We start from the raw sequence: 21897 nt of genomic DNA on the forward strand, positions 1-21897 counted from the left end.
TTCTTCTGTGGTAACAGCTAATTTACACCCTATCATTTTATATGAATAGTTGGACTCCAAGCCTACAGTTCTGTTCCCACCAGGACTCTGGACAGTGGTAATCAGCAATCAGATAGCAACATTTATTTAGAACAAAAGCTTTTCAGAGAAAACATATCTTAAAAACAATAAACCCCCCCTAAATGCAATGCTTGCTTTTCCACAACAGTTGCCAATCCCTGGCTCTGGGAAGATTAAATTCCTTTAGACTCCTCCATAGAGCCTCTCTTTCTTTGTCAGCCTGTCCCCCTAGATGGCTTCTGACAAGTCCCCTCACCTTCGTAAAAATCAACACACGCTTTAACTGTTTGTAGCCCTTTTATCTGGTAGGCTCCAGCATTGCAAAAACAAGTTTACAGCATATTGGAGGCAAGACATAGGATCTTTGACCCTAACAGCTGTACCCTGTTGTCTTTCTCGTGTATATCTGGATGTTCTTATATGGGAAGCCATTGTGTTGCCTTGCCTCCCTATTCTTTTCACAGCACAGGAAAGGAAAGTCCTATGACCCAATGACTTCCCCTATCATTATTACATCAGTAGTCATTGATTAATACATAACAATGCTTCCAGTATTCATAATTAAGGCTAAGATTTTTTCACACATATTTTTAGTAAAAGTCATGGACAGGTCACAGGCAATAAAGAAAAATTCAGGGAAGCCCATGACCGATCCATGACTTTTACTAAAAATATGCATGACAAAATTGGGAGCTGCGGGGTCACCACACGGCCCTCGGGGAGCCCTTGGTGAGAGCTGAGGGTCCCTCCGCTACCCATGGCTAGGAGCTCTGGGGGCCATTGCCACCCACAGCAGCTAGGAGCTGTGGGGGTCCCCCACCACCCATGATGGCCAGGAGCTACGGGGGTCCCTCCACCACCTGCAGAGGCTCGGAGTTCCCAGGGGCTCTGCTTCCTGTGGCAGCCAGGAACTGAGGGGGCACCCACCGCCCACAGCAGCTCAGAGCTCCAGGGCACCTCCACTGCCCAGAGGCCGGGAGCAGTAGGGCACCCATGCTGCTCGTGGTGGGTCAGAGCTTCAGGGGACACTGCTGCCCACAGTGGTTCGGAGCTCCCACGGGCCCCACTGCCTGCAGTGGTAAGGAGCTGCGGGGGTGCCCCGCTGCCCGTGGTGGCTTGGAGCTCGGGGGGGTGGGGCGGGCACAGTTCCTAACCACGATGGGTAGCAGGGGTACTCTGCAGCTCCCAGGCACTGCGGGCTGAAGTCACGGAGGTCTCTGGAAGTAATGGATTCCATGACTTTCATGACCTCCGTCACAGAATCGTAGCCTTATTCATAATCTTGTTACATATCAGCTCCATTTGTGACACAGGTGTCTAAAGTTAGCTTTCTGAGTCCATGTTCACCTAGAGCTCTTATCTGAGTCTCAAAAGTGCTTAGTAAACTAGCAGATCCCATTGACATGTGTTTGTTTATGTCCAACAAATGTGTAAATACCTGTCTATAATAACAAAGAAATTCCAGGAGTCGTTTTATTTCTGAAACTGCAATTTAGATGAGAAAAACTTACCAGGACTGTAACTGCAAGAAAGACAACTATAAATGAATGCTGGAATTAAAAAAAATATATAGTGGAAATCGAGAAAACTCTCATTTCATTTTTAAACTTAAAAAATAAAATGTGCCCTAAGCACCCTTAACTCTTCCCAAGTAACCCCGCCCAAATTACCAAAACAACCTTACTTCTGCACCTCCTGCATTTTTGACACAGAGAGAGTTAGCGACATATTCATTCAAGAATTCCTACTTTTTTAAGGCCAGAAGGGGCTGTAATCATATACTCCTGTATGTTCTTCTTTGTGCTGTGGTCCACAGGTCTGTTATAATGGTACATTGGCCTGCTTGCAACTATTTGCAGCTTGGGGACAAAACCAGACCTGTCAGTCACTCAGTGGGAATACCCCATCCCCTGAAGTTCCTTCCTAGGTTCTTTGCCTGCTGCAGTGTCTCTTAACCCTTCCAGACTACTGTACCCCTTTCAGGAATCTGATTTTGTCTTGTGTACCCCCAAGTTTCACCTGACTTAAAAACTACTTGTTTATAAAATCAGACACAAAAACATAAACGTGACACAGCACACTATTGCTAAACAGTTGCTTACTTTCTCATTTTTACCATATAATTATAAAATAAATCAATTGGAATATAAATATTGTACTTACATTTCAGTGTATATTCTATAGAGCAATATAAACAAGTCATTGTATAAAATTTTAGTTTGTACTGACTTCGCTAGTTCTTTTTACATAGCCTGTTGTAAAACCAGGCAAATATCTAGATGAGTTGATGTAGCCCCTGGAAGACCTCTGTGTGCTCCCAGGGGTACGCTTACACCTGGTTGAGAACCACTGGTCTACTGCATCGCCGGCGGCTCCCCTAACCTTCCCTCTGCAGACCCTTTCAGAGGGAAATTCCAAACTTCATTTTAAAATTTTAAACTAACATGTTGTCTAATTCCCAGCCACGTCCCAGAGATGCATTTACTCTTTGGGGAGATTGTCCCCTCAGCTCTTCTACCTTTGGAGGTATTTTCAGTGGTTCGTGCCCACAGGTTTCACTGAGAACATCCAGACGCCAAAGGAAGGATCCATGTCTCCTGCTTTCCCCTTATTGAGCGGGGAACTCAGCCAGTTCTGTGGGCAGGATGCAATTTCCCTCGCAGCCCAGAATGGGCAAGGTCACCTCTGACCCTTTCCCCAAGCAGGAGTGGAGGCAGACAGGATTGGAGAGGATGGCTCTATTGGGCAAGGAGCAGCCAGGGCCAGACAGGCTCACCTCAACCCACCTCCCCAGACAGGAAAGGACACAGGCAGGGTTGGAAAAGAACTGGCTCCAGATCAGATGGCTCCCTCTCCCGCACCTTCATGGGGGAAGTGAAGACAGCAGGACAGTGCACCAGATGGAAGATCACACTGGAGTCCCTATAGCCTGCACCAGCAGCTCTGCCTCTGACTGCAGAGTTCATCCATCTCTTCCCCTCTGCTTCCCCACCGGTCATAGATAGAGGGCACTGGACACAATACGGACACTGCCAACAGCAGAGAGTGTGGTAAGAGGCTTTGGGCCCAGCTCCCTTCCCATAGTGCCACTTTTATAACAGCCCCCACCACCCAGGAGATTCCTACACCCCAGACTGGGACCTCCTGAGGAACACAGCCTCACCTGGCCCAGGGAGGGGAGTTTCAGGGCAGCCCATTCTTGAGCCTCAGACGAGCACTTTCCTTGAGGGACCCAGAAGGGCTCCAGCTGGAGGGGAGACAAATAGGCCTGGCCTCTTTCAGGACAGGGAGATCAGTAGCCACTGGAAATATTTTCAGAGCAATCTCTGAGCCCAAGTTCATGACCCCACTGAAACAGGATTATGGGGGCAAACTCTTAAAAGGGAAATAAATGAATAATAAAATTAGTGCTGTTTTTCCTGCTCTCCTTCCTGGAATGCAGCATGGCACATAATCCTCAGCACCTGGTTGCCCGTCTCACCTTCATGGCATGCAGCAGGGCAGATCAATGTAGAAAAGACCAGTTTATAGACCTAGAATATCAGGGTTGGAAGGGACCTCAGGAGGTCATCTAGTCCAACCCCCTGCTCAAAGCAGGGCCAATCCCCAGTTTTTTGTTTTGGCCCCCTTGAGGATTGAACTCACAACCCTGGGTTTAGCAGGCCAATGCTCAAACCACTGAGCTATCCCTCCCGCAAGTGCTGATTCCTCTCTTTATGCCCCCATCCAAAGCATTCTTCCTACTCAGGGGAGGGAAGCCACATCAGAGTCACTGAATTACATAGTAAAATATATTTAAAAAACCACCAGACAAAGAGGATAGATTCTGTCAGGCAAGAGTACTGTGAGTGTGTGAAACTGCATTGCGGAGGTCTGCAGCTGCCCTAGTCAAGCTATAGCTGCACCCTGGGAAGGTGGGAGAGAGGGATGGGGATTTCCTGCCACACCTCAAAGATTGGAAAAGCATCAGTCTGTCTTCCCCAGCTGAGGGTCGCCAGGCCCTAATGTCCTGGTTATTGCTCCAAACTTCTGTTGCAGATTGCCATATCTCCCCACCACCTCTCCTTCCTCCCCTGCACTGATCGCTGTGGTGTGACGAGAGAGACAGCAGCCCAAATGTGAAAGAACTGGCAAGCAGTGAGGGGCCTCTTGGCCCACCACTCATTTCTAGTCCGTTTTTTAAAGCCAGAAAGTTCTTCGGTGTGCGCCAGTCATATTTAACCTGACACAGATAAATGTGGCTATTTTCCTTGGTGTTCCTAACTGGGAGAGATGCTTACCTGAAAGAGTAGCCTCATCGTTATCCAGGCTCTTCGCAGGCAGCTAAGTCCACGCAGGCATCACCTGACTCCATGAAATCTCTCAGTGGTATCAGAACAACAAAAATAAACAAATATGATCTGTCATCTGACACCCCAACTTGCCTTGCAGGCTGTCACTAGTAATGCTAACATGGGTGAACAGTACTGTAGGTATGATCCCTTGCAAGGCAAAAAACCCACAGCCTAAAGGCTTCTCTCCGGTTAGAAGAGTCATCAGAAAAGTTGACTTACCATCCTGATTCCTGCCAAAAACTATAGAAAGGAATTCACATCATAAGACAAGGCTGTGAAGCACAGCCAGAGAAAGTACCTCTTTGCAAGTAATAGCTAGACAAAGTGCAGGGTCAGTAGCTGTTCTCTCTTGCCTCGGCTATCTGTCAGTCTCTCAGTCAGTCCTGTCTGGAGTTAGGCCCTTGATTGGTGCCACTCTCTCTGTTTTAGAGCAGAGAGCACTCTCTCTGTCTGTCTGTCTGTCTACCTATCATCATCAACACCATCATGGCAATTACCAAAGGGACACGGCCTCCTTGCAGTTCAGGTGCCCACTCAGATTGATCTCTGGGTTGGTCCTTAAGGTGCTCTTGCCTGTATATTCAACTTATGTCCATTACTGTGATGTGGAAAAAGCTAATGTACTCAATGCTTTTTTTGCCTCTGTCTTCACGAACAAGGTCAGCTTCCAGACTACTGCATTGGGCAGCACAGCATGGGAAGGAGGTGGCTAGCCCTCTGTGAAGGAAGAAGTGGTTTGGGACTATTTAGAAAAACTGGACGTGCACAAGTCCATGGGGCCGGATGCGTTGCATCCGACAGTGCTGAAGGAATTGGCGGATATGATTGCAGAGCCATTGGCCATTATCTTTGAAAACTCATGGCGATCGGGGGAAGTCCCGGAAGATTGGAAAAAGGCTAATGTAGTGCCCATCTTTAAAAAAGGGAAGAAGGATGATCCTGGAAACTACAGGCCAGTCAGCCTCACCTCAGTCCCCGGAAAAATCATGGAGCATGTCCTCAAGGAATCAATTCTGAAGCACTTAGAGGAGAGGAAAGTGATCAGGAACAGTCAGCATGGATTCACCAAGGGCAAGTCATGCCTGACTAATCTAATTGCCTTCTATGATGAGATAACTGGTTCTGTGGATGAAGAGAAAGCAGTGGACGTGTTATTCCTCAACTTTAGCAAAGCTTTTGACACGGTCTCCCACAGTATTCTTGTCAGCAAGTTAAAGTATGGGCTGGATGGATGCACTACAATGTGGGTAGAAAGTTGGCTAGATTGTTGGGCTCAACGGGTAATGATCAATGGCTCCATGTCTAGTTGGCAGCTGGTATCAAGTAGAGTGCCCCAAGGGTCAGTCCTGGGGCCGGTTTTCTTCAATATCTTCATAAATGATCTGGAGGATGGTGTGGACTGCACCCTCAGCAAGTATGCAGATGACACTAAACTGGGAGGAGAGGTAGAAACGCTGGAGGGTAGGATAGGATACAGAGGGCCCTAGACAAATTAGAGGATTGAGCCAAAAAGAAAACTGATGAGGTTCAACAAGGACAAGTGCAGAGTCCTGCACTTAGGACAGAAGAATCCAATGCACCGCTACAGACTAGGGACCGAACAGCTAGGCAGCAGTTCTGCAGAGAAGGACCTAGGGGTGACAGTGGATGAGAAGCTGGATATGAGTCAACAGTGTGCCCTTGTTGCCAAGAAGGCCAATGGCATTTTGGGCTGTATAAGTAGGGGCATTGCCAGCAGATCGAGGGATGTGATTGTTCCCCTCTATTTGACATTGGTGAGGCCTCATCTGGAGTATTGTGTCCAGTTTTGGGCCCCACACTACAAGAAGGATGTGGATAAATTGGAGAGAGTCCAGCGAAGGGCAACAAAAATGATTAGGGGACTGGAACACATGAGTTATGAGGAGAGGCTGAGGGAACTGGCATTATTTAGTCTGCGGAAGAGAAGAATGAGGGGGGATTTGATAGCTGCTTTCAACTACCTGAGAGGTGGATCCAAAAACAATGGATCTAAACTATTCTCAGTGATAGCAGATGACAGGACAAGGAGTAATGGTCTCAAGTTGCAGTGGGGGAGGTTTAGGCTGGATATTAGGAAAAACTTTTTCACTAGGAGGGTAGTGAAACACTGGAATGCGTTACCTAGGGAGGTGGTGGAATCCCCTTCCTTAGAAGTTTTTAAGGTCAGGCTTGACAAAGCCCTGGCTGGGATGATTTAGTTGGGATTGGTCCTGCTCTGGGCAGGGGGTTGGACTAGATGGCCTCCAGAGATCCTTTCCAACTCTGTTATTCTATGATTCTATGATCTTCTCCTGTCACCAAAGTTTTTGGTGCCTATGTGATTGCTGGCCATATGGCGGCATTCCCAGGTACACACACTTCGGAATTTATTGGTCTTCCATTCTAACAACAGGTCCATACCAGGAAAGCCACCAAAACTGAACCAGTGCTGAAGGAGGTGGTTGCCGGTTTCGGCTTCAAACAGCCGTGTTTCTGATCTTGTGCTGCCACTTGATATGGAGCGGCCCACAAAGACAAGAATCAAAAATGTCAATTCAATATTCAGTCTCCCTCAGAACCCACATTTCACTGCTACACAATAGAGTTAGTATAACTATGGTTCTATAGATCCACCATTTCAAAGCAATCTTGATGTCACAGCATCCTCACATAGGCTGCTGTGAAGGGCTGCAAGACAGCTATTACACACGCCCGACCAGGCACTGCTACCGAAAATCTCTGATCAATGGCCCTGGGATGCAGCGACATCCTCGAAGACTTACATGGCAGAAGTTGGATTAGCAAAGTGGTTCCTATATCCAGAAATAGTTCATTCGTTATAAGTCAATTTGGTGGACTGGTGATCGACTTCTTTGCATCTGGAAACAGCCATTAGAGTAGGCCTCCTGATGGCTACTATATCCTTTCAGATGAATCTTTTATCAGAATCTTTTACAGGGGCCCTGTAGCCCCTCTGTGTTGTGAGCCAGGATGTGAGGTGGTGAATGACCTCTCGCATGGTCTGTGCTCTATGTCTTCCCACCTTTTCCACTGCTCCCCAGTACAATATCAAACATAGGAACAAGATGGTGGCAGTGATACCATTATTGCCTTTCTGGCTGTAGAGGCAATGGTTCTCAGGCCTGATTAACGTAGCATTGGATCTTTAGATATCTGTTTCACAGAGGAGATCTGCTATTGCAAAAACCAGTTGTCCATTCGGGGCCAGGCATATTTAAAATAAATACTTCAGTGGAGTGATTATTGCTCTCCTGGACTCCAAAGAGAAGTCGACAAAAAGAACTCATTCTGCTGGCTGGTACAAAGTCCTTAGTTTAACTAACATGCTGAATTAGTGAAACATAGCATTGAGGTCCCCCGGCAGGGCTTTATTGTGAGTGAATAAGTGTGTCCAGGCAAAAAGATCAAGTCTCTCTAGTATAATTTTCTCTGCATGTTCAAGAAAAGGCAGTTTCCTTAGGGCACCAGCCTTACTCCAACCCTGCAAGATCATAGAGCATGACCCTGGAACCTCATTCTGCTCCTTCCAGCACTACCCAGATTGAACCCCTGCAGAAAGTGTCATTATACTTCTTATCCATTAGAGTAGGACTCCTATTTCCAATCAGATGAATGTTTTATTTGCAGCTGGGAGCTTTCCTTAACGACACCCAGTAGTGTACATCCAATTCCGACATATAATTCTGACAGCTGTCATAACATTCATTCCCCTAGTAAATTCAAGAAATAGTCCTCCTTTGGTTAAGGCCAAAATCCAGGCCTTAGGAGCACTGAAAATCCCATGGTAGAGTAGTGATGTCTCCTGTATTGAGAGCTGCTGGGCGGCCACATGGCTGTTAATATGTAAGTTCACCAAGTTCTGCATATTTGTCATCCAGTCTTAGCCAATGCCTCAGCGAAAGTCTTTTCCAAGGCCTATTGCCCAGGGGCAGATGGAGGAGATATTTATATAGAGCCAGCAGAATGGTGCAGCGGAAGTGTGCTGGCCCCATAACCCAGAGGTCGATGGATTGAAACTATCCTCTGCTAGGGATGGGCCTGTTTATTTAGGGGGCTGGGGCACATGACTTATGAGGAGAGGTTGAGGGAACTGGGCTTCTTTTGTCTGCAGAAGGAAAGAGTGAGGGGGGATTTGATAGCAGCCTTCAACTACCTGAAGGGGGGTTCCAGAGAGGATGGAGCTAGGCTGTTCTCAGTGGTGGCAGATAACAGAACAAGGAGCAGTGGTCTCAAGTTACAGTGGAGGAGGTCTAGGTTGGCTATTAGGAAACACTATTTCACTAGGAGGGTGGTGAAGCACTGGAATGGGTTACCTAGGGAAGTGGTGGAATCTCTATCCTTAGATGTTTTTAAGGGTGGCTTGACAAAGCCCTGGCTGGGATGATTTAGTTGGGGATTGGTCCTGCTTTGATCAGGGGCTTGGACTGGATGACCTCCTGAGGTCTCTTCCAACCCTAATCTTCTATGATTCCTTGATATATCATGTACATTGTTTTGGGTGTCCTCATTTAAAGGATGATCCTGCTTCTTAATCTGGAGGCACACTGCTATGAGAATCCCATCGTAATGGATCTGTGGATCTTAGAACAAAGGAGAAGAAGAAAATGCATCCATGCTTACCTGAAAATTTCCTTTCTTTGAGTAGTAAGGTCCACAGACCCAGTCCCTCCTGGAAACAAATGGATCACCCAGAATAGAGATGGAAATTGGCATCCAAGGATTTGCATTTGTTGTTGTTAGGTGAATTTTTTTTTATACAATGCTTTTTGAGGAAAAAAACTATCTAAAGATAGTTTTAATTAAGATACATTATAGCTCAAAGATATCTGATCATGGAATAGGGATTATAAATTCTAATTCTACAGTATGAGACAATATAGTCAAGTAATATTTAAGAAAAGTTTTGTAAATGAGTTCCAATAATTCATGGATTAGGGACCTAATTTTATGGGATTCCAGGGGCTTCTGAATTGATTATTTAGGTTAATCTTTCTATCTACCCAATGGGACTCAGTGCTCAGGCTAGAAGATACCATCAGAGATATTTGGTTTTGCTGCTCTCAAACTGTGGATTTATGTCTCCAGAGATAACATGTTTGTTAACAGCAGAAATGTTTTAAAATAAATAAATAAATAAATGTCTAGAGGTAATAACAGACCTCAACCCTATTGTCCCTCTGCAAATTTGTGTACACAGAGTCAATCCCTTACCTCTCCCTAAAAGTGCAAAGTTTCAAAAAGTTCAATGAACAGAAGATTGTTGGGGTCAGAATAGATCTGGACAAGGAGAAGAAGTCTGGAGATAAATGTGAGAAGGGAGGGACAGGCAGTAGAAACAAATGTGAAACTGTTTGAGCAGCATATTCCAGAAGTCTTGATGTCTTTCTGATTGTAGCCTTTATTGATTTGAGATCTACCATACCACTCTCTCACTAGAAGGGAAAACCTGTAATGGCAGCAGGCTGGAAAAGAGACCCAGTTTGGGAATATTTTAATGAAGTTCCTCTACCTGTGGGTAAGACAGGCATGCGTGCAAAATGCAAACAGTGCAACAAAGAAATGCAAGGCCTGGTAGCTAGAATGAAACAACATCATGAGAAGTGTTCCTTCTCAGGAGAAAGCTGTGTTGAAGATGATGAAAGGATTATTTCTGAACATGCAGGATCTTCAGGTTGGTAAACTTTTTTATTTCATATTTCTTTCTTAAGGACTGCCTATTTTCTTTCTGGACTATTCTTGAATTCTCATGTTTGAGCAAAAAATATAGTTGTTACTCTCTGGTACTATCATTTTAGATGCAGTTATGATAAAAAAGAAATAGCTGAAATAGGCAGATCTTCCTTTTACAATTTCTCCTTGAAAGTAGTTGTGACGGGTTGGATCACAGAAACCCGCTTGGGAGCTGCCACCTGATGTGCTCAGACTACTTCTGCTCCTGCTTTCCTGCCCTGCCAGCTTAGGACTTCAGTGCCCTGCCTGGTTTGAGCCAGATCCGCTAGCTTGCTACAAACCCAGACCCAGGTCTGAACCACGTCCCCTAACAGCTGTAGGCTTAACTGAAAGCAGCTTACAGAAGTGTTCCTGCCTTTAACACTCAGATGCCCAACTCCCAGTGGGGTCCAAATCCTAAATACATCTGTTTTACCCTGTAGAGAGCTCACACAGGTTAAACTCATAAATTGTTCGCCCTCTATAACACTGATAGAGAGATATGCACAGCTGTTCCTCCCCACCCCCAAGTATTAATACATACTCTGGGTTAATTAATAAGTAAAAAGTGATTTTATTAAATACAGAAAGTAGGATTTAAGTGATTTCAAGTAGTAACAGACAGAACAAAGTGAATTACCAAGCAAATAAAATAAAACCTGCAAATCTGTGTCTAATAAAACTGAATACAGACAAAACCTCACCAGTTCCAGTAAGCTTCCTTTTACAGACTGATCTCCTTCTAGTCCGGGTCCAGCAATCACTCACACCCCCCGTGGTTATTGTCCTTTGTTCCAGTTTCTTTCTTGGGAATGGAGAGGCTCTGTCTTTAGCCATCTGAAGACAAAATGGAGGGGTCTCCCACAAGCTTAAAAAGACTTTCTCTTGTGCATGGAGACTCCCTCCTCTCTCCTATGCAAAGTCCAGCTCCAAGATGGAGTTCTGGAGTCACCTGGGCAAATCACATGTCCATGGATGACTTACAGTTTTTACAGGCAGAAGCCATTGCCCACATGGTATCTTGAATATCTCCAGGAAGACTTCTTATGTGGATTTGAGCATTCCAAGATGCATTGTTCCTTAAGTGCTTCTTGATTGGGCACTTCACTTTGCGAAATCCTTTCTCCAGAAACTGATCAAATGCTCTACTACGGTTATTTAGAAATCAAGCGAGTACATGGCCAATATTCATAACTTTGAATACAAAAATGATACATGCATACAAATAGGATTAATAGATTCAGTAAATCATAACCTTTACATAGCTATGTTACATGGCATATGTAGCATAGAACAGATCCTGGTTATGTCATATATATTCGTAAGCATATTTCCATAAAGCCTTATGGGGAGCACCATCACAGTAGTACTGGGGGTCAGTGAATGCAATGAGTAATACTAAATGAGCAGTATTGTAATAATAATTGAATAACTGCATTGACTTATTTTGTTTAGGAGAATCCATCCTCAACATACAGGATTCCGAAGACTATCCACCTTCAAGATCACCATTGTTTTCTATAGTTTCAGAATTATCTGCCAATGATAGTGTTTCAGTCACATCATGTATGTCACAGAGCCACAGTAATCACCTGTAGCAAAAAGAAATACAGTCTCCATCATCCAGAAACAACCAAAGATAAGTTTGTGATCAGAACCAGCAGATTACAAAAAGAGGTAATCGATGAAAACATTGCCCAGTTTGTTTATGCAACAAACTCTCCTTTTCGTATGATTGAGAACCCACACTTCATTAACATGGTTCAGTCATTAAAACCGAGGATACAGTTCACAGAACAGAGCAGATGTCGCAGGCAGGTTGCTGGATAAAATGTATGAAAGAGAAATTGAGCAGTGTACAAAAGCTCTAGAGGGTGAAATTGTTAACCTGAGTCTTGATGGGTGGAGCAATGTTCACAATGATCCTGTTGTATGTGCTTGTGTGATAACAGAAGAAGGGAATGTCTTCCTTACAGAAACAATTGATACATCAGGAAATGCACACACAGCAGAATACTTACAAGAAGTAGCAGTAAAAGCTATAATAAACTGTGGAAAAAAAATGCAAATGTCTAGTACGCAGCTTGGTCACAGACAATGCTGCAAATATATCCAAGATAAGAAGAAATTTAGAAGAGAGTGAAGAGAGTTCCAAGCTAATAACATACAGTTGCAGTGCTCATTTGATGCACCTCCTAGCCAAAGACTTCAGTGTTCCAGAAATAAAGACTAATGTTGTTGAAATTGTAAAATACTTCTGTAACAACCACTTTGCAGCAGCTACTCTGAAAAAAGTGGGAGGAAGCAGGCTAACTCTCCCACAAGATGTATGATGGAACTCAGTAGTGGACTGTTTTGAGCACTATATCAAGAACTGGCCTAATCTGATGACAGTTTGTGAACAAAATCGTGAAAAAATAGATGGCACTGTCACAGCCAAAGTTCTCAGTATTGGGCTTAAGAGAAATGTTGAACACATGCTGAGTACCCTGAAGCCTATTCCTGTAGTCTTGGACAAAATGCAGGGAAATTGCTGTTTTATTGCTGACGCTGTTGAAATTTGGAAGTAACTGAATGAGATCTTAAAGAGAGAAATATGCAATGACAGAGTTAAATTACTAGCATTAAAAAAATGAATGGGGCAAGCACTATCTCCAGCTCATTTTCTTGCAAATATTCTCAATACTCGGTACCAGGGTCACACCTTAACTGCTGAAGAAGAGGAGTTGGCTATGACATGGACATCCAGCAATCAACCCTCCATAATGCCAACTATAATAAACTTCAGAGCTAAGAGTGAACCGTTCAAGAAATATATGTTTGCTGATGAGGTTTTAAAGAAAGTCACAGCAGTGAACTGGTGGAAGTCACTTAAGCACTTGGATTCAGAGACTGTTGAAGTGGTAATCTCACTTTTAACAGCAGTATCTTCTGCTGCTGGTGGAGAAAGAATATTTTCTTCCTTTGGACTAATTCATTCCAAATTGAGAAATCGTTTGGGACCTGAAAAAGCAGGAAAGCTTGTTTTTATTTTTCAGATTATGAACAAACAGGAAAATGAAGGTGAAGACGACTGAGACAGCTGCAGAAGCCAATATTTTTAGTTTCTCATGTTGACCTGGCTGACGTAGTTGATTTAATTTTTGTTTTTTAAAAAATATTTCATTTAACTATAAAACAATTTTAACAAAAACAAACCTGATTTTAAAAAACTTGAATGTTCAACTAAATTCAAAAATTCATATGCTTGTTTTGTTAAAATATTATATGTTTTCTGTTGAAGAAAAAAATCCAGAATACATAATGTCTTTGTTTTAGTTAAATAAAACAATTTAAATGTCTGTCTGGTGATGTTCTGCTCCTAATACAGCAAGGCAAGAAAATCCTCCAAATATTAATGATTAACCTGTTGAATTGGAGATAGTTCACCTCCCAATAACTTCATAAATATCTGCTTCAATTACCTTTGGTAAATGAAATAACGAAACAATCATTCATTTTCTGATATAGCTGTAAAACTAATCTGAAAAATTTTCAAAATAAAATCACTTTAAAAATGTATAGGGTGTACCTTCTAAAAATGAAACCTACATCTATCTCTGAGTTGTGATGAATATGTATTAAGGTTATAAAAACCAACAAGAATGCACTTTTATGTAGAAATCCATGATTAAATCGAGTCTTCCTGACTTTTGATTTAAATCAATCTACCCTGTTTCCTAATGCAAACCAGAGAATCTCATTGTACCATAATTAATATAACTAATGTATGCCCTCTGTCCTCCTGCAGACTAATTCTGCATTTCACTGTTGCTTAGCATGTTTGTCAGCATCTCTCACCTCATACATGTTGTGTATTCACAAAAGACCCCATTCGTTTCCCAATCTCACTTTCCCAGTAGAATTCAAGCATTAGAAATGTTACAACCATTTTGGCTCCTTCCTACTTGGTGTTCTGGCTCCCTGTGGCTGTGGCCATCTTAAACTTTGTGGACTTCAGCTTTGTATCCTTAGTACCTGCCAATGAGTGAAACTGAACAGGACTGCACAAGCTGAGTTAGTTTTATTCTCTCCATCAGGTGGTGTGATAGTATCTTTGAGCTCCTATAAATTATTAATGAAGAAGTGACTTTAAATATTTGGGTTCACAGCAGGGGAAAGACTGTAGGAACATTGGATTCTCCCATCTGTGTCAGAGATCATCTCAAGAAGTTGCTCAGTGTGCAGTCGAGCTGCTGAAACCACTGTGTAATCATATGGAGAACATGCACAATTACTTCCAGGTCAGAAGGCAGCAACTTGATTTTTAACAATTTTCAAGGGTTTTTTGTTTTATATCATTTATTTTATGGAAATGGAGGGGCAATGACATACGATAATTCTTGAAATAATATTTAATTAATAGTTTGTTCTGTGTTTTAGGCACTAATTACAGAAAACGAGGAGGTGGTGGATGGACCACGAGTGAACATCCAGGAGCACCAGCTTTTGTCTTCTTGTTATCAGCAGCTGCTGCAGGTCTTTCGCCTCCTATTTGCTTGGTGAGTGTAAGGAGTGGCGTGTGCATAGGGGTATATAAACAAAACCTGTTTATTGCTTTTTGTGTGGGTTCTTCTTCACTGAAGGACTCATATGTAGCAAATAGCACATGCAGAACATCAAATTGCAGTGATGCAGGCTTTTAAGAAAATGTTATTTTGACGGGTTGGGTCTTAGAAACCCCCTGGGAACTGCCACCTGATGTGCCCAGACTACTTCTGCTCCTGCTTTCCTGCCCTGCCAGCTTAGGACTTCAGTGCCCTGCCTGGTTTGAGCCAGATCCGCTAGCTTGCTACAAACCCAGACCCAGGTCTGAACCACGTCCCCTAACAGCTGTAGGCTTAACTGAAAGCAGCTTACAGAAGTGTTCCTGCCTTTAACACTCAGATGCCCAACTCCCAGTGGGGTCCAAATCCTAAATACATCTGTTTTACCCTGTAGAGAGCTCACACAGGTTAAACTCATAAATTGTTCGCCCTCTATAACACTGATAGAGAGATATGCACAGCTGTTCCTCCCCACCCCCAAGTATTAATACATACTCTGGGTTAATTAATAAGTAAAAAGTGATTTTATTAAATACAGAAAGTAGGATTTAAGTGATTTCAAGTAGTAACAGACAGAACAAAGTGAATTACCAAGCAAAATAAAATAAAACCTGCAAGTCTATGTCTAATAAAACTGAATACAGACAAAACCTCACCATTTCCAGTAAGCTTTCTTTTACGGACTAATCTCCTTCTAGTCCGGGTCCAGCAATCACTCACACCCCCCGTGGTTATTGTCCTTTGTTCCAGTTTCTTTCTTGGGAATGGAGAGGCTCTGTCTTTAGCCATCTGAAGACAAAATGGAGGGGTCTTCCACAAGCTTAAAAAGACTTTCTCTTGTGCATGGAGACCCCCTCCTCTCTCCTATGCAAAGTCCAGCTCCAAGACGGAGTTCTGGAGTCACCTGGGCAAATCACATGTCCATGGATGACTTACAGTTTTTACAGGCAGAAGCCATTGCCCACATGGTATCTTGAATGTCTTCAGGAAGACTTCTTATGTGGATTGGAGCATTCCAAGATGCATTGTTCCTTAAGTGCTTCTTGATTGGGCACTTCACTTTGCGAAATCCTTTCTCCAGGAACTGACCAAATGCTCTACTACAGTTATTTAGAAATCAAGCAAGTACATGGCCAATATACATAACTTTGAATACAAAAATGATACATGCATACAAATAGGATTAATAGATTCAGTAGATTATAACCTTTACATAGCTATGTTACATGGCATATGTAGCATAGAACATATCCTGGTTATGTCATCTATATTCGTAAGCATATTTCCATAAAGCCTTATGGAGGGGCGCCATAACACCCTCCTCCTGAACTTACTGCCAGAGACTTGGACACTGTCCATGGCGGAGGCAGTACATGTAAAATCCCTGTTTGTCTCTGGTTACACTCCTTTTTAGCACTTTAAACCATATGATGTTATTCCTAAGGGTCCTAGCCAGTTTTGGGGTTTTTGGTCCCCAGATGCCTGAAAACAGGTTGGGGTGTAATATTGTTAACAGAATGCCGACAGCAATATCTGTTAAATTGGAGGTGTTTTGGCATTTAGCCACCAATGCCATGAGGCAGTGTGCCTCAGTTTCCCGTTCTACACAGCAGCATGGGCCTGTTATGCTTTTGCTGCTGTGCCAAGCCTCCAGTCTGTTTACAGGTATAGGCTGAAGAGTAACATGCTTGTGGGGCTGTTTTGTCACCATTCCTAGCATGTACAACAATCTTTTCCACAAATCAGGTGTGTCCCACCTCTTTAAAGGGTTAACCATTAGTATTAACTCCTTCGTTTTATCCCATAGATGAATTAGCAAAAGACACAAGATTAACAGCAAATCTACGGTGGACAGGCTTTGTTTACTCAGTTTGCCTTGTTTAGTGTTTGTTGCATTTTCCCAGTTTTCTGTGCCCTCTGGTAGACACTCTGGTGCAGATTCTTCTGCCTCTTTGGAGAAGGCTTTTAATTCAGGCATGTGTTTGAGGCTTTGGCAAGGAAAGGGTGTACTGCAACCATGCCTGTCCTCGGCCCTTCCCTCTGGAATTTCTCTGGGCTGGACCCCACTCCCTTGTGAAGTTTTACCCATGCAGAGATTTTTCCTTCCTGTCTTGGAGAGACCGTTTTATCTTTTACAAGTGTAGCAAGAACAACATTTTTTTTTATGGAGTGCCTTGGATTGGTAAAACCCCTTTGGACACCGCACTTGCTGTTTCCAACAGGTCAATTGGATGGACTCCCTCCTCCAGGAGATTTGACCCGTGGTTTTTCCTTAAAACCTGATCCACAGGAGAGGGGTCTGTCATTTTAAATGCAGACCCTCCTCCTGGGAAAGATCCTCCCCACAAAAGGTGGGTGGATTTTCTGGTCCCCCCTCCTTCTGTCTGGGCTTCCCCCTCTGGGCTCCCCTCTGGGTCAGGGACCCCTGTGTCCCCCAAAAGGGAAGGTGACCCTGGTCCAGCCATGGGCTCACAGCTACCAGCTATGACAGACCCTTCACTGCCAGCAAAATTCTACCCTTTTTACTTTGTAGCTGGAAGCAAGCTCAACCTGAGTTCTTGGGGACTGTTCCCACAGCAGTGGTCACCAGGACCCCAAATTTCACCTTTGGGACACATGTTTTTGTGCACCCCAGGGCAGGGGGGCGACCCCTGCCCTCTGCTGACCTGTAACTTTCTGGCAGTCAGCGGCTGGGGTGGCCCCCCTGCTACAAGGTGGTACATTTCCCCCCCCCACCCCCCCCCAGATGATTACAGGACAGAAGCTGGCTTTGTCCAGCCCCCGCCCCAGGACTTGCCTTGGGGGCTACAGGAACTGGCCACAACCATCCCTGCCCCGAGAGCTGCATTCTTTACTGCTACAGAGGAATCTAAGAGACACCCTTCTATTCCCCCAGCAGTCCATGTGACTTCACCACCCCCCACCCGGGCTTTTAGCACAAGATTTCTTTTCACTGCTAACCAACCCTGGGACAGATTCTGCCACATTAAAGAAATCATTCCCCAGTAGAAACGGTGCAAAATTGTGTGCTACTGTTGCAACAGTTCAGCCTGCAAATGACTAGTGTGCATGTGAACTTTAGCTAAATGTGCAAGGACTTTGTAACTCCCACCATTTTGCCATTTTACCTGGCAATAAATCCTTCTCCTGAATCAGGTCCCTCCTGATCACAGAAATCTCAGCACCTTTGTCCCTCAAGCCAAGAAGTACTTCCCCATTGATTTTAACAGCATGCATATGCTCATTGCTTGGTTGTGTGGAAGCAAGCTTTACAAATCCTGTGTGGAAAGAGGCCACAGCCTGGCTTTGAGAAGTAGCAGCCTTGTGCGTTACTTGCTGCCTGCTTTTGCTCAGCAAGGGACACTTATCCCTCGGGTGCTCGGTGGACTTACAATGGTAGCACTTCTGGGGCTCCTCTGCTTGTGCAGGAGACTTGGGATGAGTAACAGGGGAATGGGGAGGCGAACGCCCAGCCTCCTTTTTCCCAGGGGTAAAACGGTGATTCTGCTTTCCCCCAACCCTGCACCCCTCTGCCAGTGGTTTGTGTTTAATTGCAGCTTGTGACTGCTCGGAAGAGTCTGCAAACCCAGCTAATTCACCCACTGCATTCACTTTTTTGTCCCACAAATACTGTTTTACATTATCACTGCACATATTCAGGAATTGTTCCTGAGTAACCAAATCACACATTTCCTCCAAGCTTGTGATGCTTTTCCCCCTCACCCACTTATCTACCAAATCTTTCATTTTATTTGCATAAGCCATAATACTTAATCCAGATCCCCTCTTAAGACTCCTGAATTTAACCCTGTAGGTTTCAGGTGTAACTGTTTCAAAACCAGTTTCTTAAATTTACCATAGTTTGAAGCAGTATTAATAGGCATCTTATTGAATATGTCTAGAGCTCTGCAAGTTAATTTTGTTATTAATGTGGTCTTCAGGGATCTCATGGAGGGTGCACAGTTTTTCAAAGGTGATGGAATATTCAGCAACATTGCTGGATTCATCATACTGGGGGCACAGTCGCTCCCATTTGGGGATTTTTGGGGAAGTGGAGCCAGCAGCTGGAGGGATTTGTCTTTTCAACTTTATAACAGCCAGTTCATGCTGCTGGGCCTCCCTCCGGGCCTCCATAGCTCTCTCGTGGGCAGCCTCTTCTGCCTTTATAGCTCTCTTGTGAGCAGCTTCCACCCTGGTGGTTTCTGCCTCCATCCTGGCTGTTTTTGCCTCCACAGCTCTTTTGTGGGCAGTTTCCTCCCTGGCTGTTTCTGCCTTCACAGCATTAATTTTTAATTGCTTTAATTCTATTAGTTTCTTATGGTCAATTTTTTTTTTTGCTTTCAGTCTAGCCAGCTTTAGTTTATTACTTCACTGGCAGTCATTTTCCTGGTTTCAGAGTAACAGCCGTGTTAGTCTGTATTCGCAAAGAGAAAAGGAGTACTTGTGGCACCTTAGAGACTAACCAATTTATTTGAGCATAAGCTTTCGTGAGCTCACGAAAACTTATGCTCAAATAAATTGGTTAGTCTCTAAGATGCCACAAGTACTCCTTTTCTTTTTGAGTCATTTTCCTGCGTTCTTGTGCTGGCCACGCCCCTCTGCAGCTCACTGAAACTGGGATGCACTTAGCTTAGGGGATTCTTAGTTAACAGAGACTTTCACAGTGCCCAGTGTTCAGCCTTTCTGGGTAATTTGCAACCTGTGCAGCTGTTTTTTGTTCCAGTTTATTTTAGGTATCTGTGGGGGTGGAGAGGCTATCTTCTTAGCCAGCTAAAAACAAAATGGAGGGGTCTCCCACGGGCTTAAATAAACTTTCTCTTGTGGGTGGGGACCCCCTTCTCTCTCCTATGCAAAGTCCAGCTTTAAAATAGTTTTAAAGTCACATGTCCATGCATAACTCACTGCTTTTACAGGCAAAAGCCGTTGCCCACATGGTATCTTAAATGTCTCCAAAAAAACTTTTTATGTGAATTGAAGCATTCCAAGATGCATTGTTCCTTAAGTGCTTCTTAATTGGGCACTTAACTTTGCAAATTCCTTTCTCCAGGAACTGACCAAATGCTCTACTAAGGTTATTTAGAAATTAAGCCAGTACACGGCCAATAGTCATAACTTTAAATACAAAAATAATACATGCATATAAACAGAATTAATAAATTAAGTAAATTATAACCTTTACATAGATATGTTACATGTCATATGTAGCATAGAACATATTTCAGTTATGTCATATATATTCATAAGCATATTTCCATAAAGCCTTATGGGGGACACCATCACAGTTATATATTATATTACAATTGCTGTAAATTCAGTCAAGCTATAAAAAATTGAAACTATAGATGATTGACCGTGGTTACAGTAATTTAAGATCCCATGTTGGAAATGGGTCCCAAGGCAATTACCTGGTTTTAACAGATCGTGGATTAAAGCCAGCAGAAGTAAGACACCTATCTTTGTGCTTTCCAGTCTGTCTAGACATCTGGGAATAGCTAAAACAGTAAGTCCCTCTCTTCACTACTCAGCATGCAGGCAACAGGAGAGAAAAATTGGTCCATAGATACTATAATGATGGCTATAATAGAAATACATATTCCTTACGATAACAACAAAAACTCAATGTTATGATTGCATGATTAAGCACTCAAGCCAGAGGTGCAGATGCCAAAGCTACAGTTGCACACGCAACCCAAACTTGGCCTCTACAGTTGCTTAGATAATACAATATAATATCATAGAAACTTTTTTTCTGCAACCTAGTATCGTTTAATGTATACAGTGAATAAGACATGGCTCTGCTGATCATTGTGTATATAAATTTATTTCATGGGCTATGTTTGTTGGGCATATATAGAGTTATATGCAGTGGTGGAAGATGATACGGATGTATCTGAGGTAGTTGGGGGAAAAGTGATGTTACATTGTATTAGTTGAAAAATAGTATGTGTCATTCAACGCATACACAGAAGGGGGCAGAATTAAGGGCATGACGGTAACCCTAACTTTGGCATTCAGTAAAGTTTAAGTGCTTAATGATGAACCTTAACATTCCCCTAAAATATTTGAATGAAATTTCCAAGGGGTGGTTGTTTATTTTTAAGAAATTCTGTCCTCTGAAGTTCTTTGGCTAAGTTCCAGTGGGAATACCCTTTGTCGTACAAGGGGTATACTAAGTGAGGCAGTGCTCGCTGAATACTTACCACACTCACTGAAGCAAGGGTATGAACTTTCACTGACCAGTTTTGTGTTCTGTGTGCATAATGCTTTTAATGGCCAAGAAAAGCTAAAGCAATTTCATGTGACCCAAATTCTCATTTTTTTTCAAGTATTCTCTGATGTCCTCTTTTCCTGTAGGTAGGACAGAGCTGTTCTAATTGTCCAAACTTCTTTTATTTTTCTTCTTGAAGACAGATTTAAAAGAGCTCAGCATCTTAGCCATTGTGTAGCTGGCATTAATTTCTTCCCCTCCTCCAATTTGTCATATTGATGATGTTGTGCGGCTCTTCTCTTTTCCCCAGGAGTGGATTTTCTCAACGTGAAAATAGTGACTTGCTGAGGTCAGCCCTCAAGGTCCTTGCAGACCGACTAAAGCCAGGAGAGACAGAGTTTCTTCTTCTTGAAGACCTAATCAGGTAGGATAAATGAAGGCAACAGTGCTGCATCCCCAGAACTTTAACAGGAATAACATACAAAATTTTCTATATTTCCTGTGGGTGTTCTGCACAAATATGACAGATAAAACCAATTCAGGGTCCCTGAGATTTTTAGAACACGGGGCTTGATGCTCAGGGACAGCATAAATATATACACACAGCTCTTGGAAAGTGGAGGCACCTGAGGTCTATGAAATACTTGGAAATAGAGGAGGGGGTACCAGTATGTCTAAAATATTCTGAGAGGGACAGCAAGGGGTGCCCTGATTAGAGCAAGAGAGAGAGAGAGAGTGTGTGTGTGTGAGAGAGAGAGAGAGAGAGGGAATCTCTTCTGGGTGTGCAGTGTTGGTCAAAAAGCACACTGAGGGAGTACAAGGAATGGGTTGGAAAATTATTATAATTCTGCAGTCCAGGATCTCTCTCAGTTCTGGATGTCTGGGCTGCCTCTGCAGCTTTGTGGAGGTGGATCAGTGTTTTGGTGCCACACACTCTGGCCACCCCGCATCTACTGCTGCTCGCTGCTGGATTCTCTGC

At 43.5% G+C, this 21897-nt stretch overlaps 1 protein-coding gene across 3 annotated transcripts in view; it reads left to right on the top strand.

Moving 5' to 3' along the window:
• The window catches only part of FANCD2 (FA complementation group D2), a 188853-nt gene that overhangs the window by 90694 nt on the left and 76262 nt on the right, over nucleotides 1–21897 (top strand). For all 3 annotated transcript variants that reach the window (XM_075130658.1, XM_048858923.2, XM_048858924.2), the window contains exons 31-33: nucleotides 14276–14407; nucleotides 14547–14665; nucleotides 21229–21342. In XM_075130658.1, coding sequence (XP_074986759.1) covers nucleotides 14276–14407; nucleotides 14547–14665; nucleotides 21229–21342 — 365 coding nt within the window. The remainder of the gene's footprint in view (nucleotides 1–14275; nucleotides 14408–14546; nucleotides 14666–21228; nucleotides 21343–21897) is intronic.

This window comes from Caretta caretta, chromosome 7 (genome assembly GCF_965140235.1).
Source record: "Caretta caretta isolate rCarCar2 chromosome 7, rCarCar1.hap1, whole genome shotgun sequence".
NCBI classification, from domain to species: Eukaryota; Metazoa; Chordata; order Testudines; family Cheloniidae; genus Caretta; species Caretta caretta.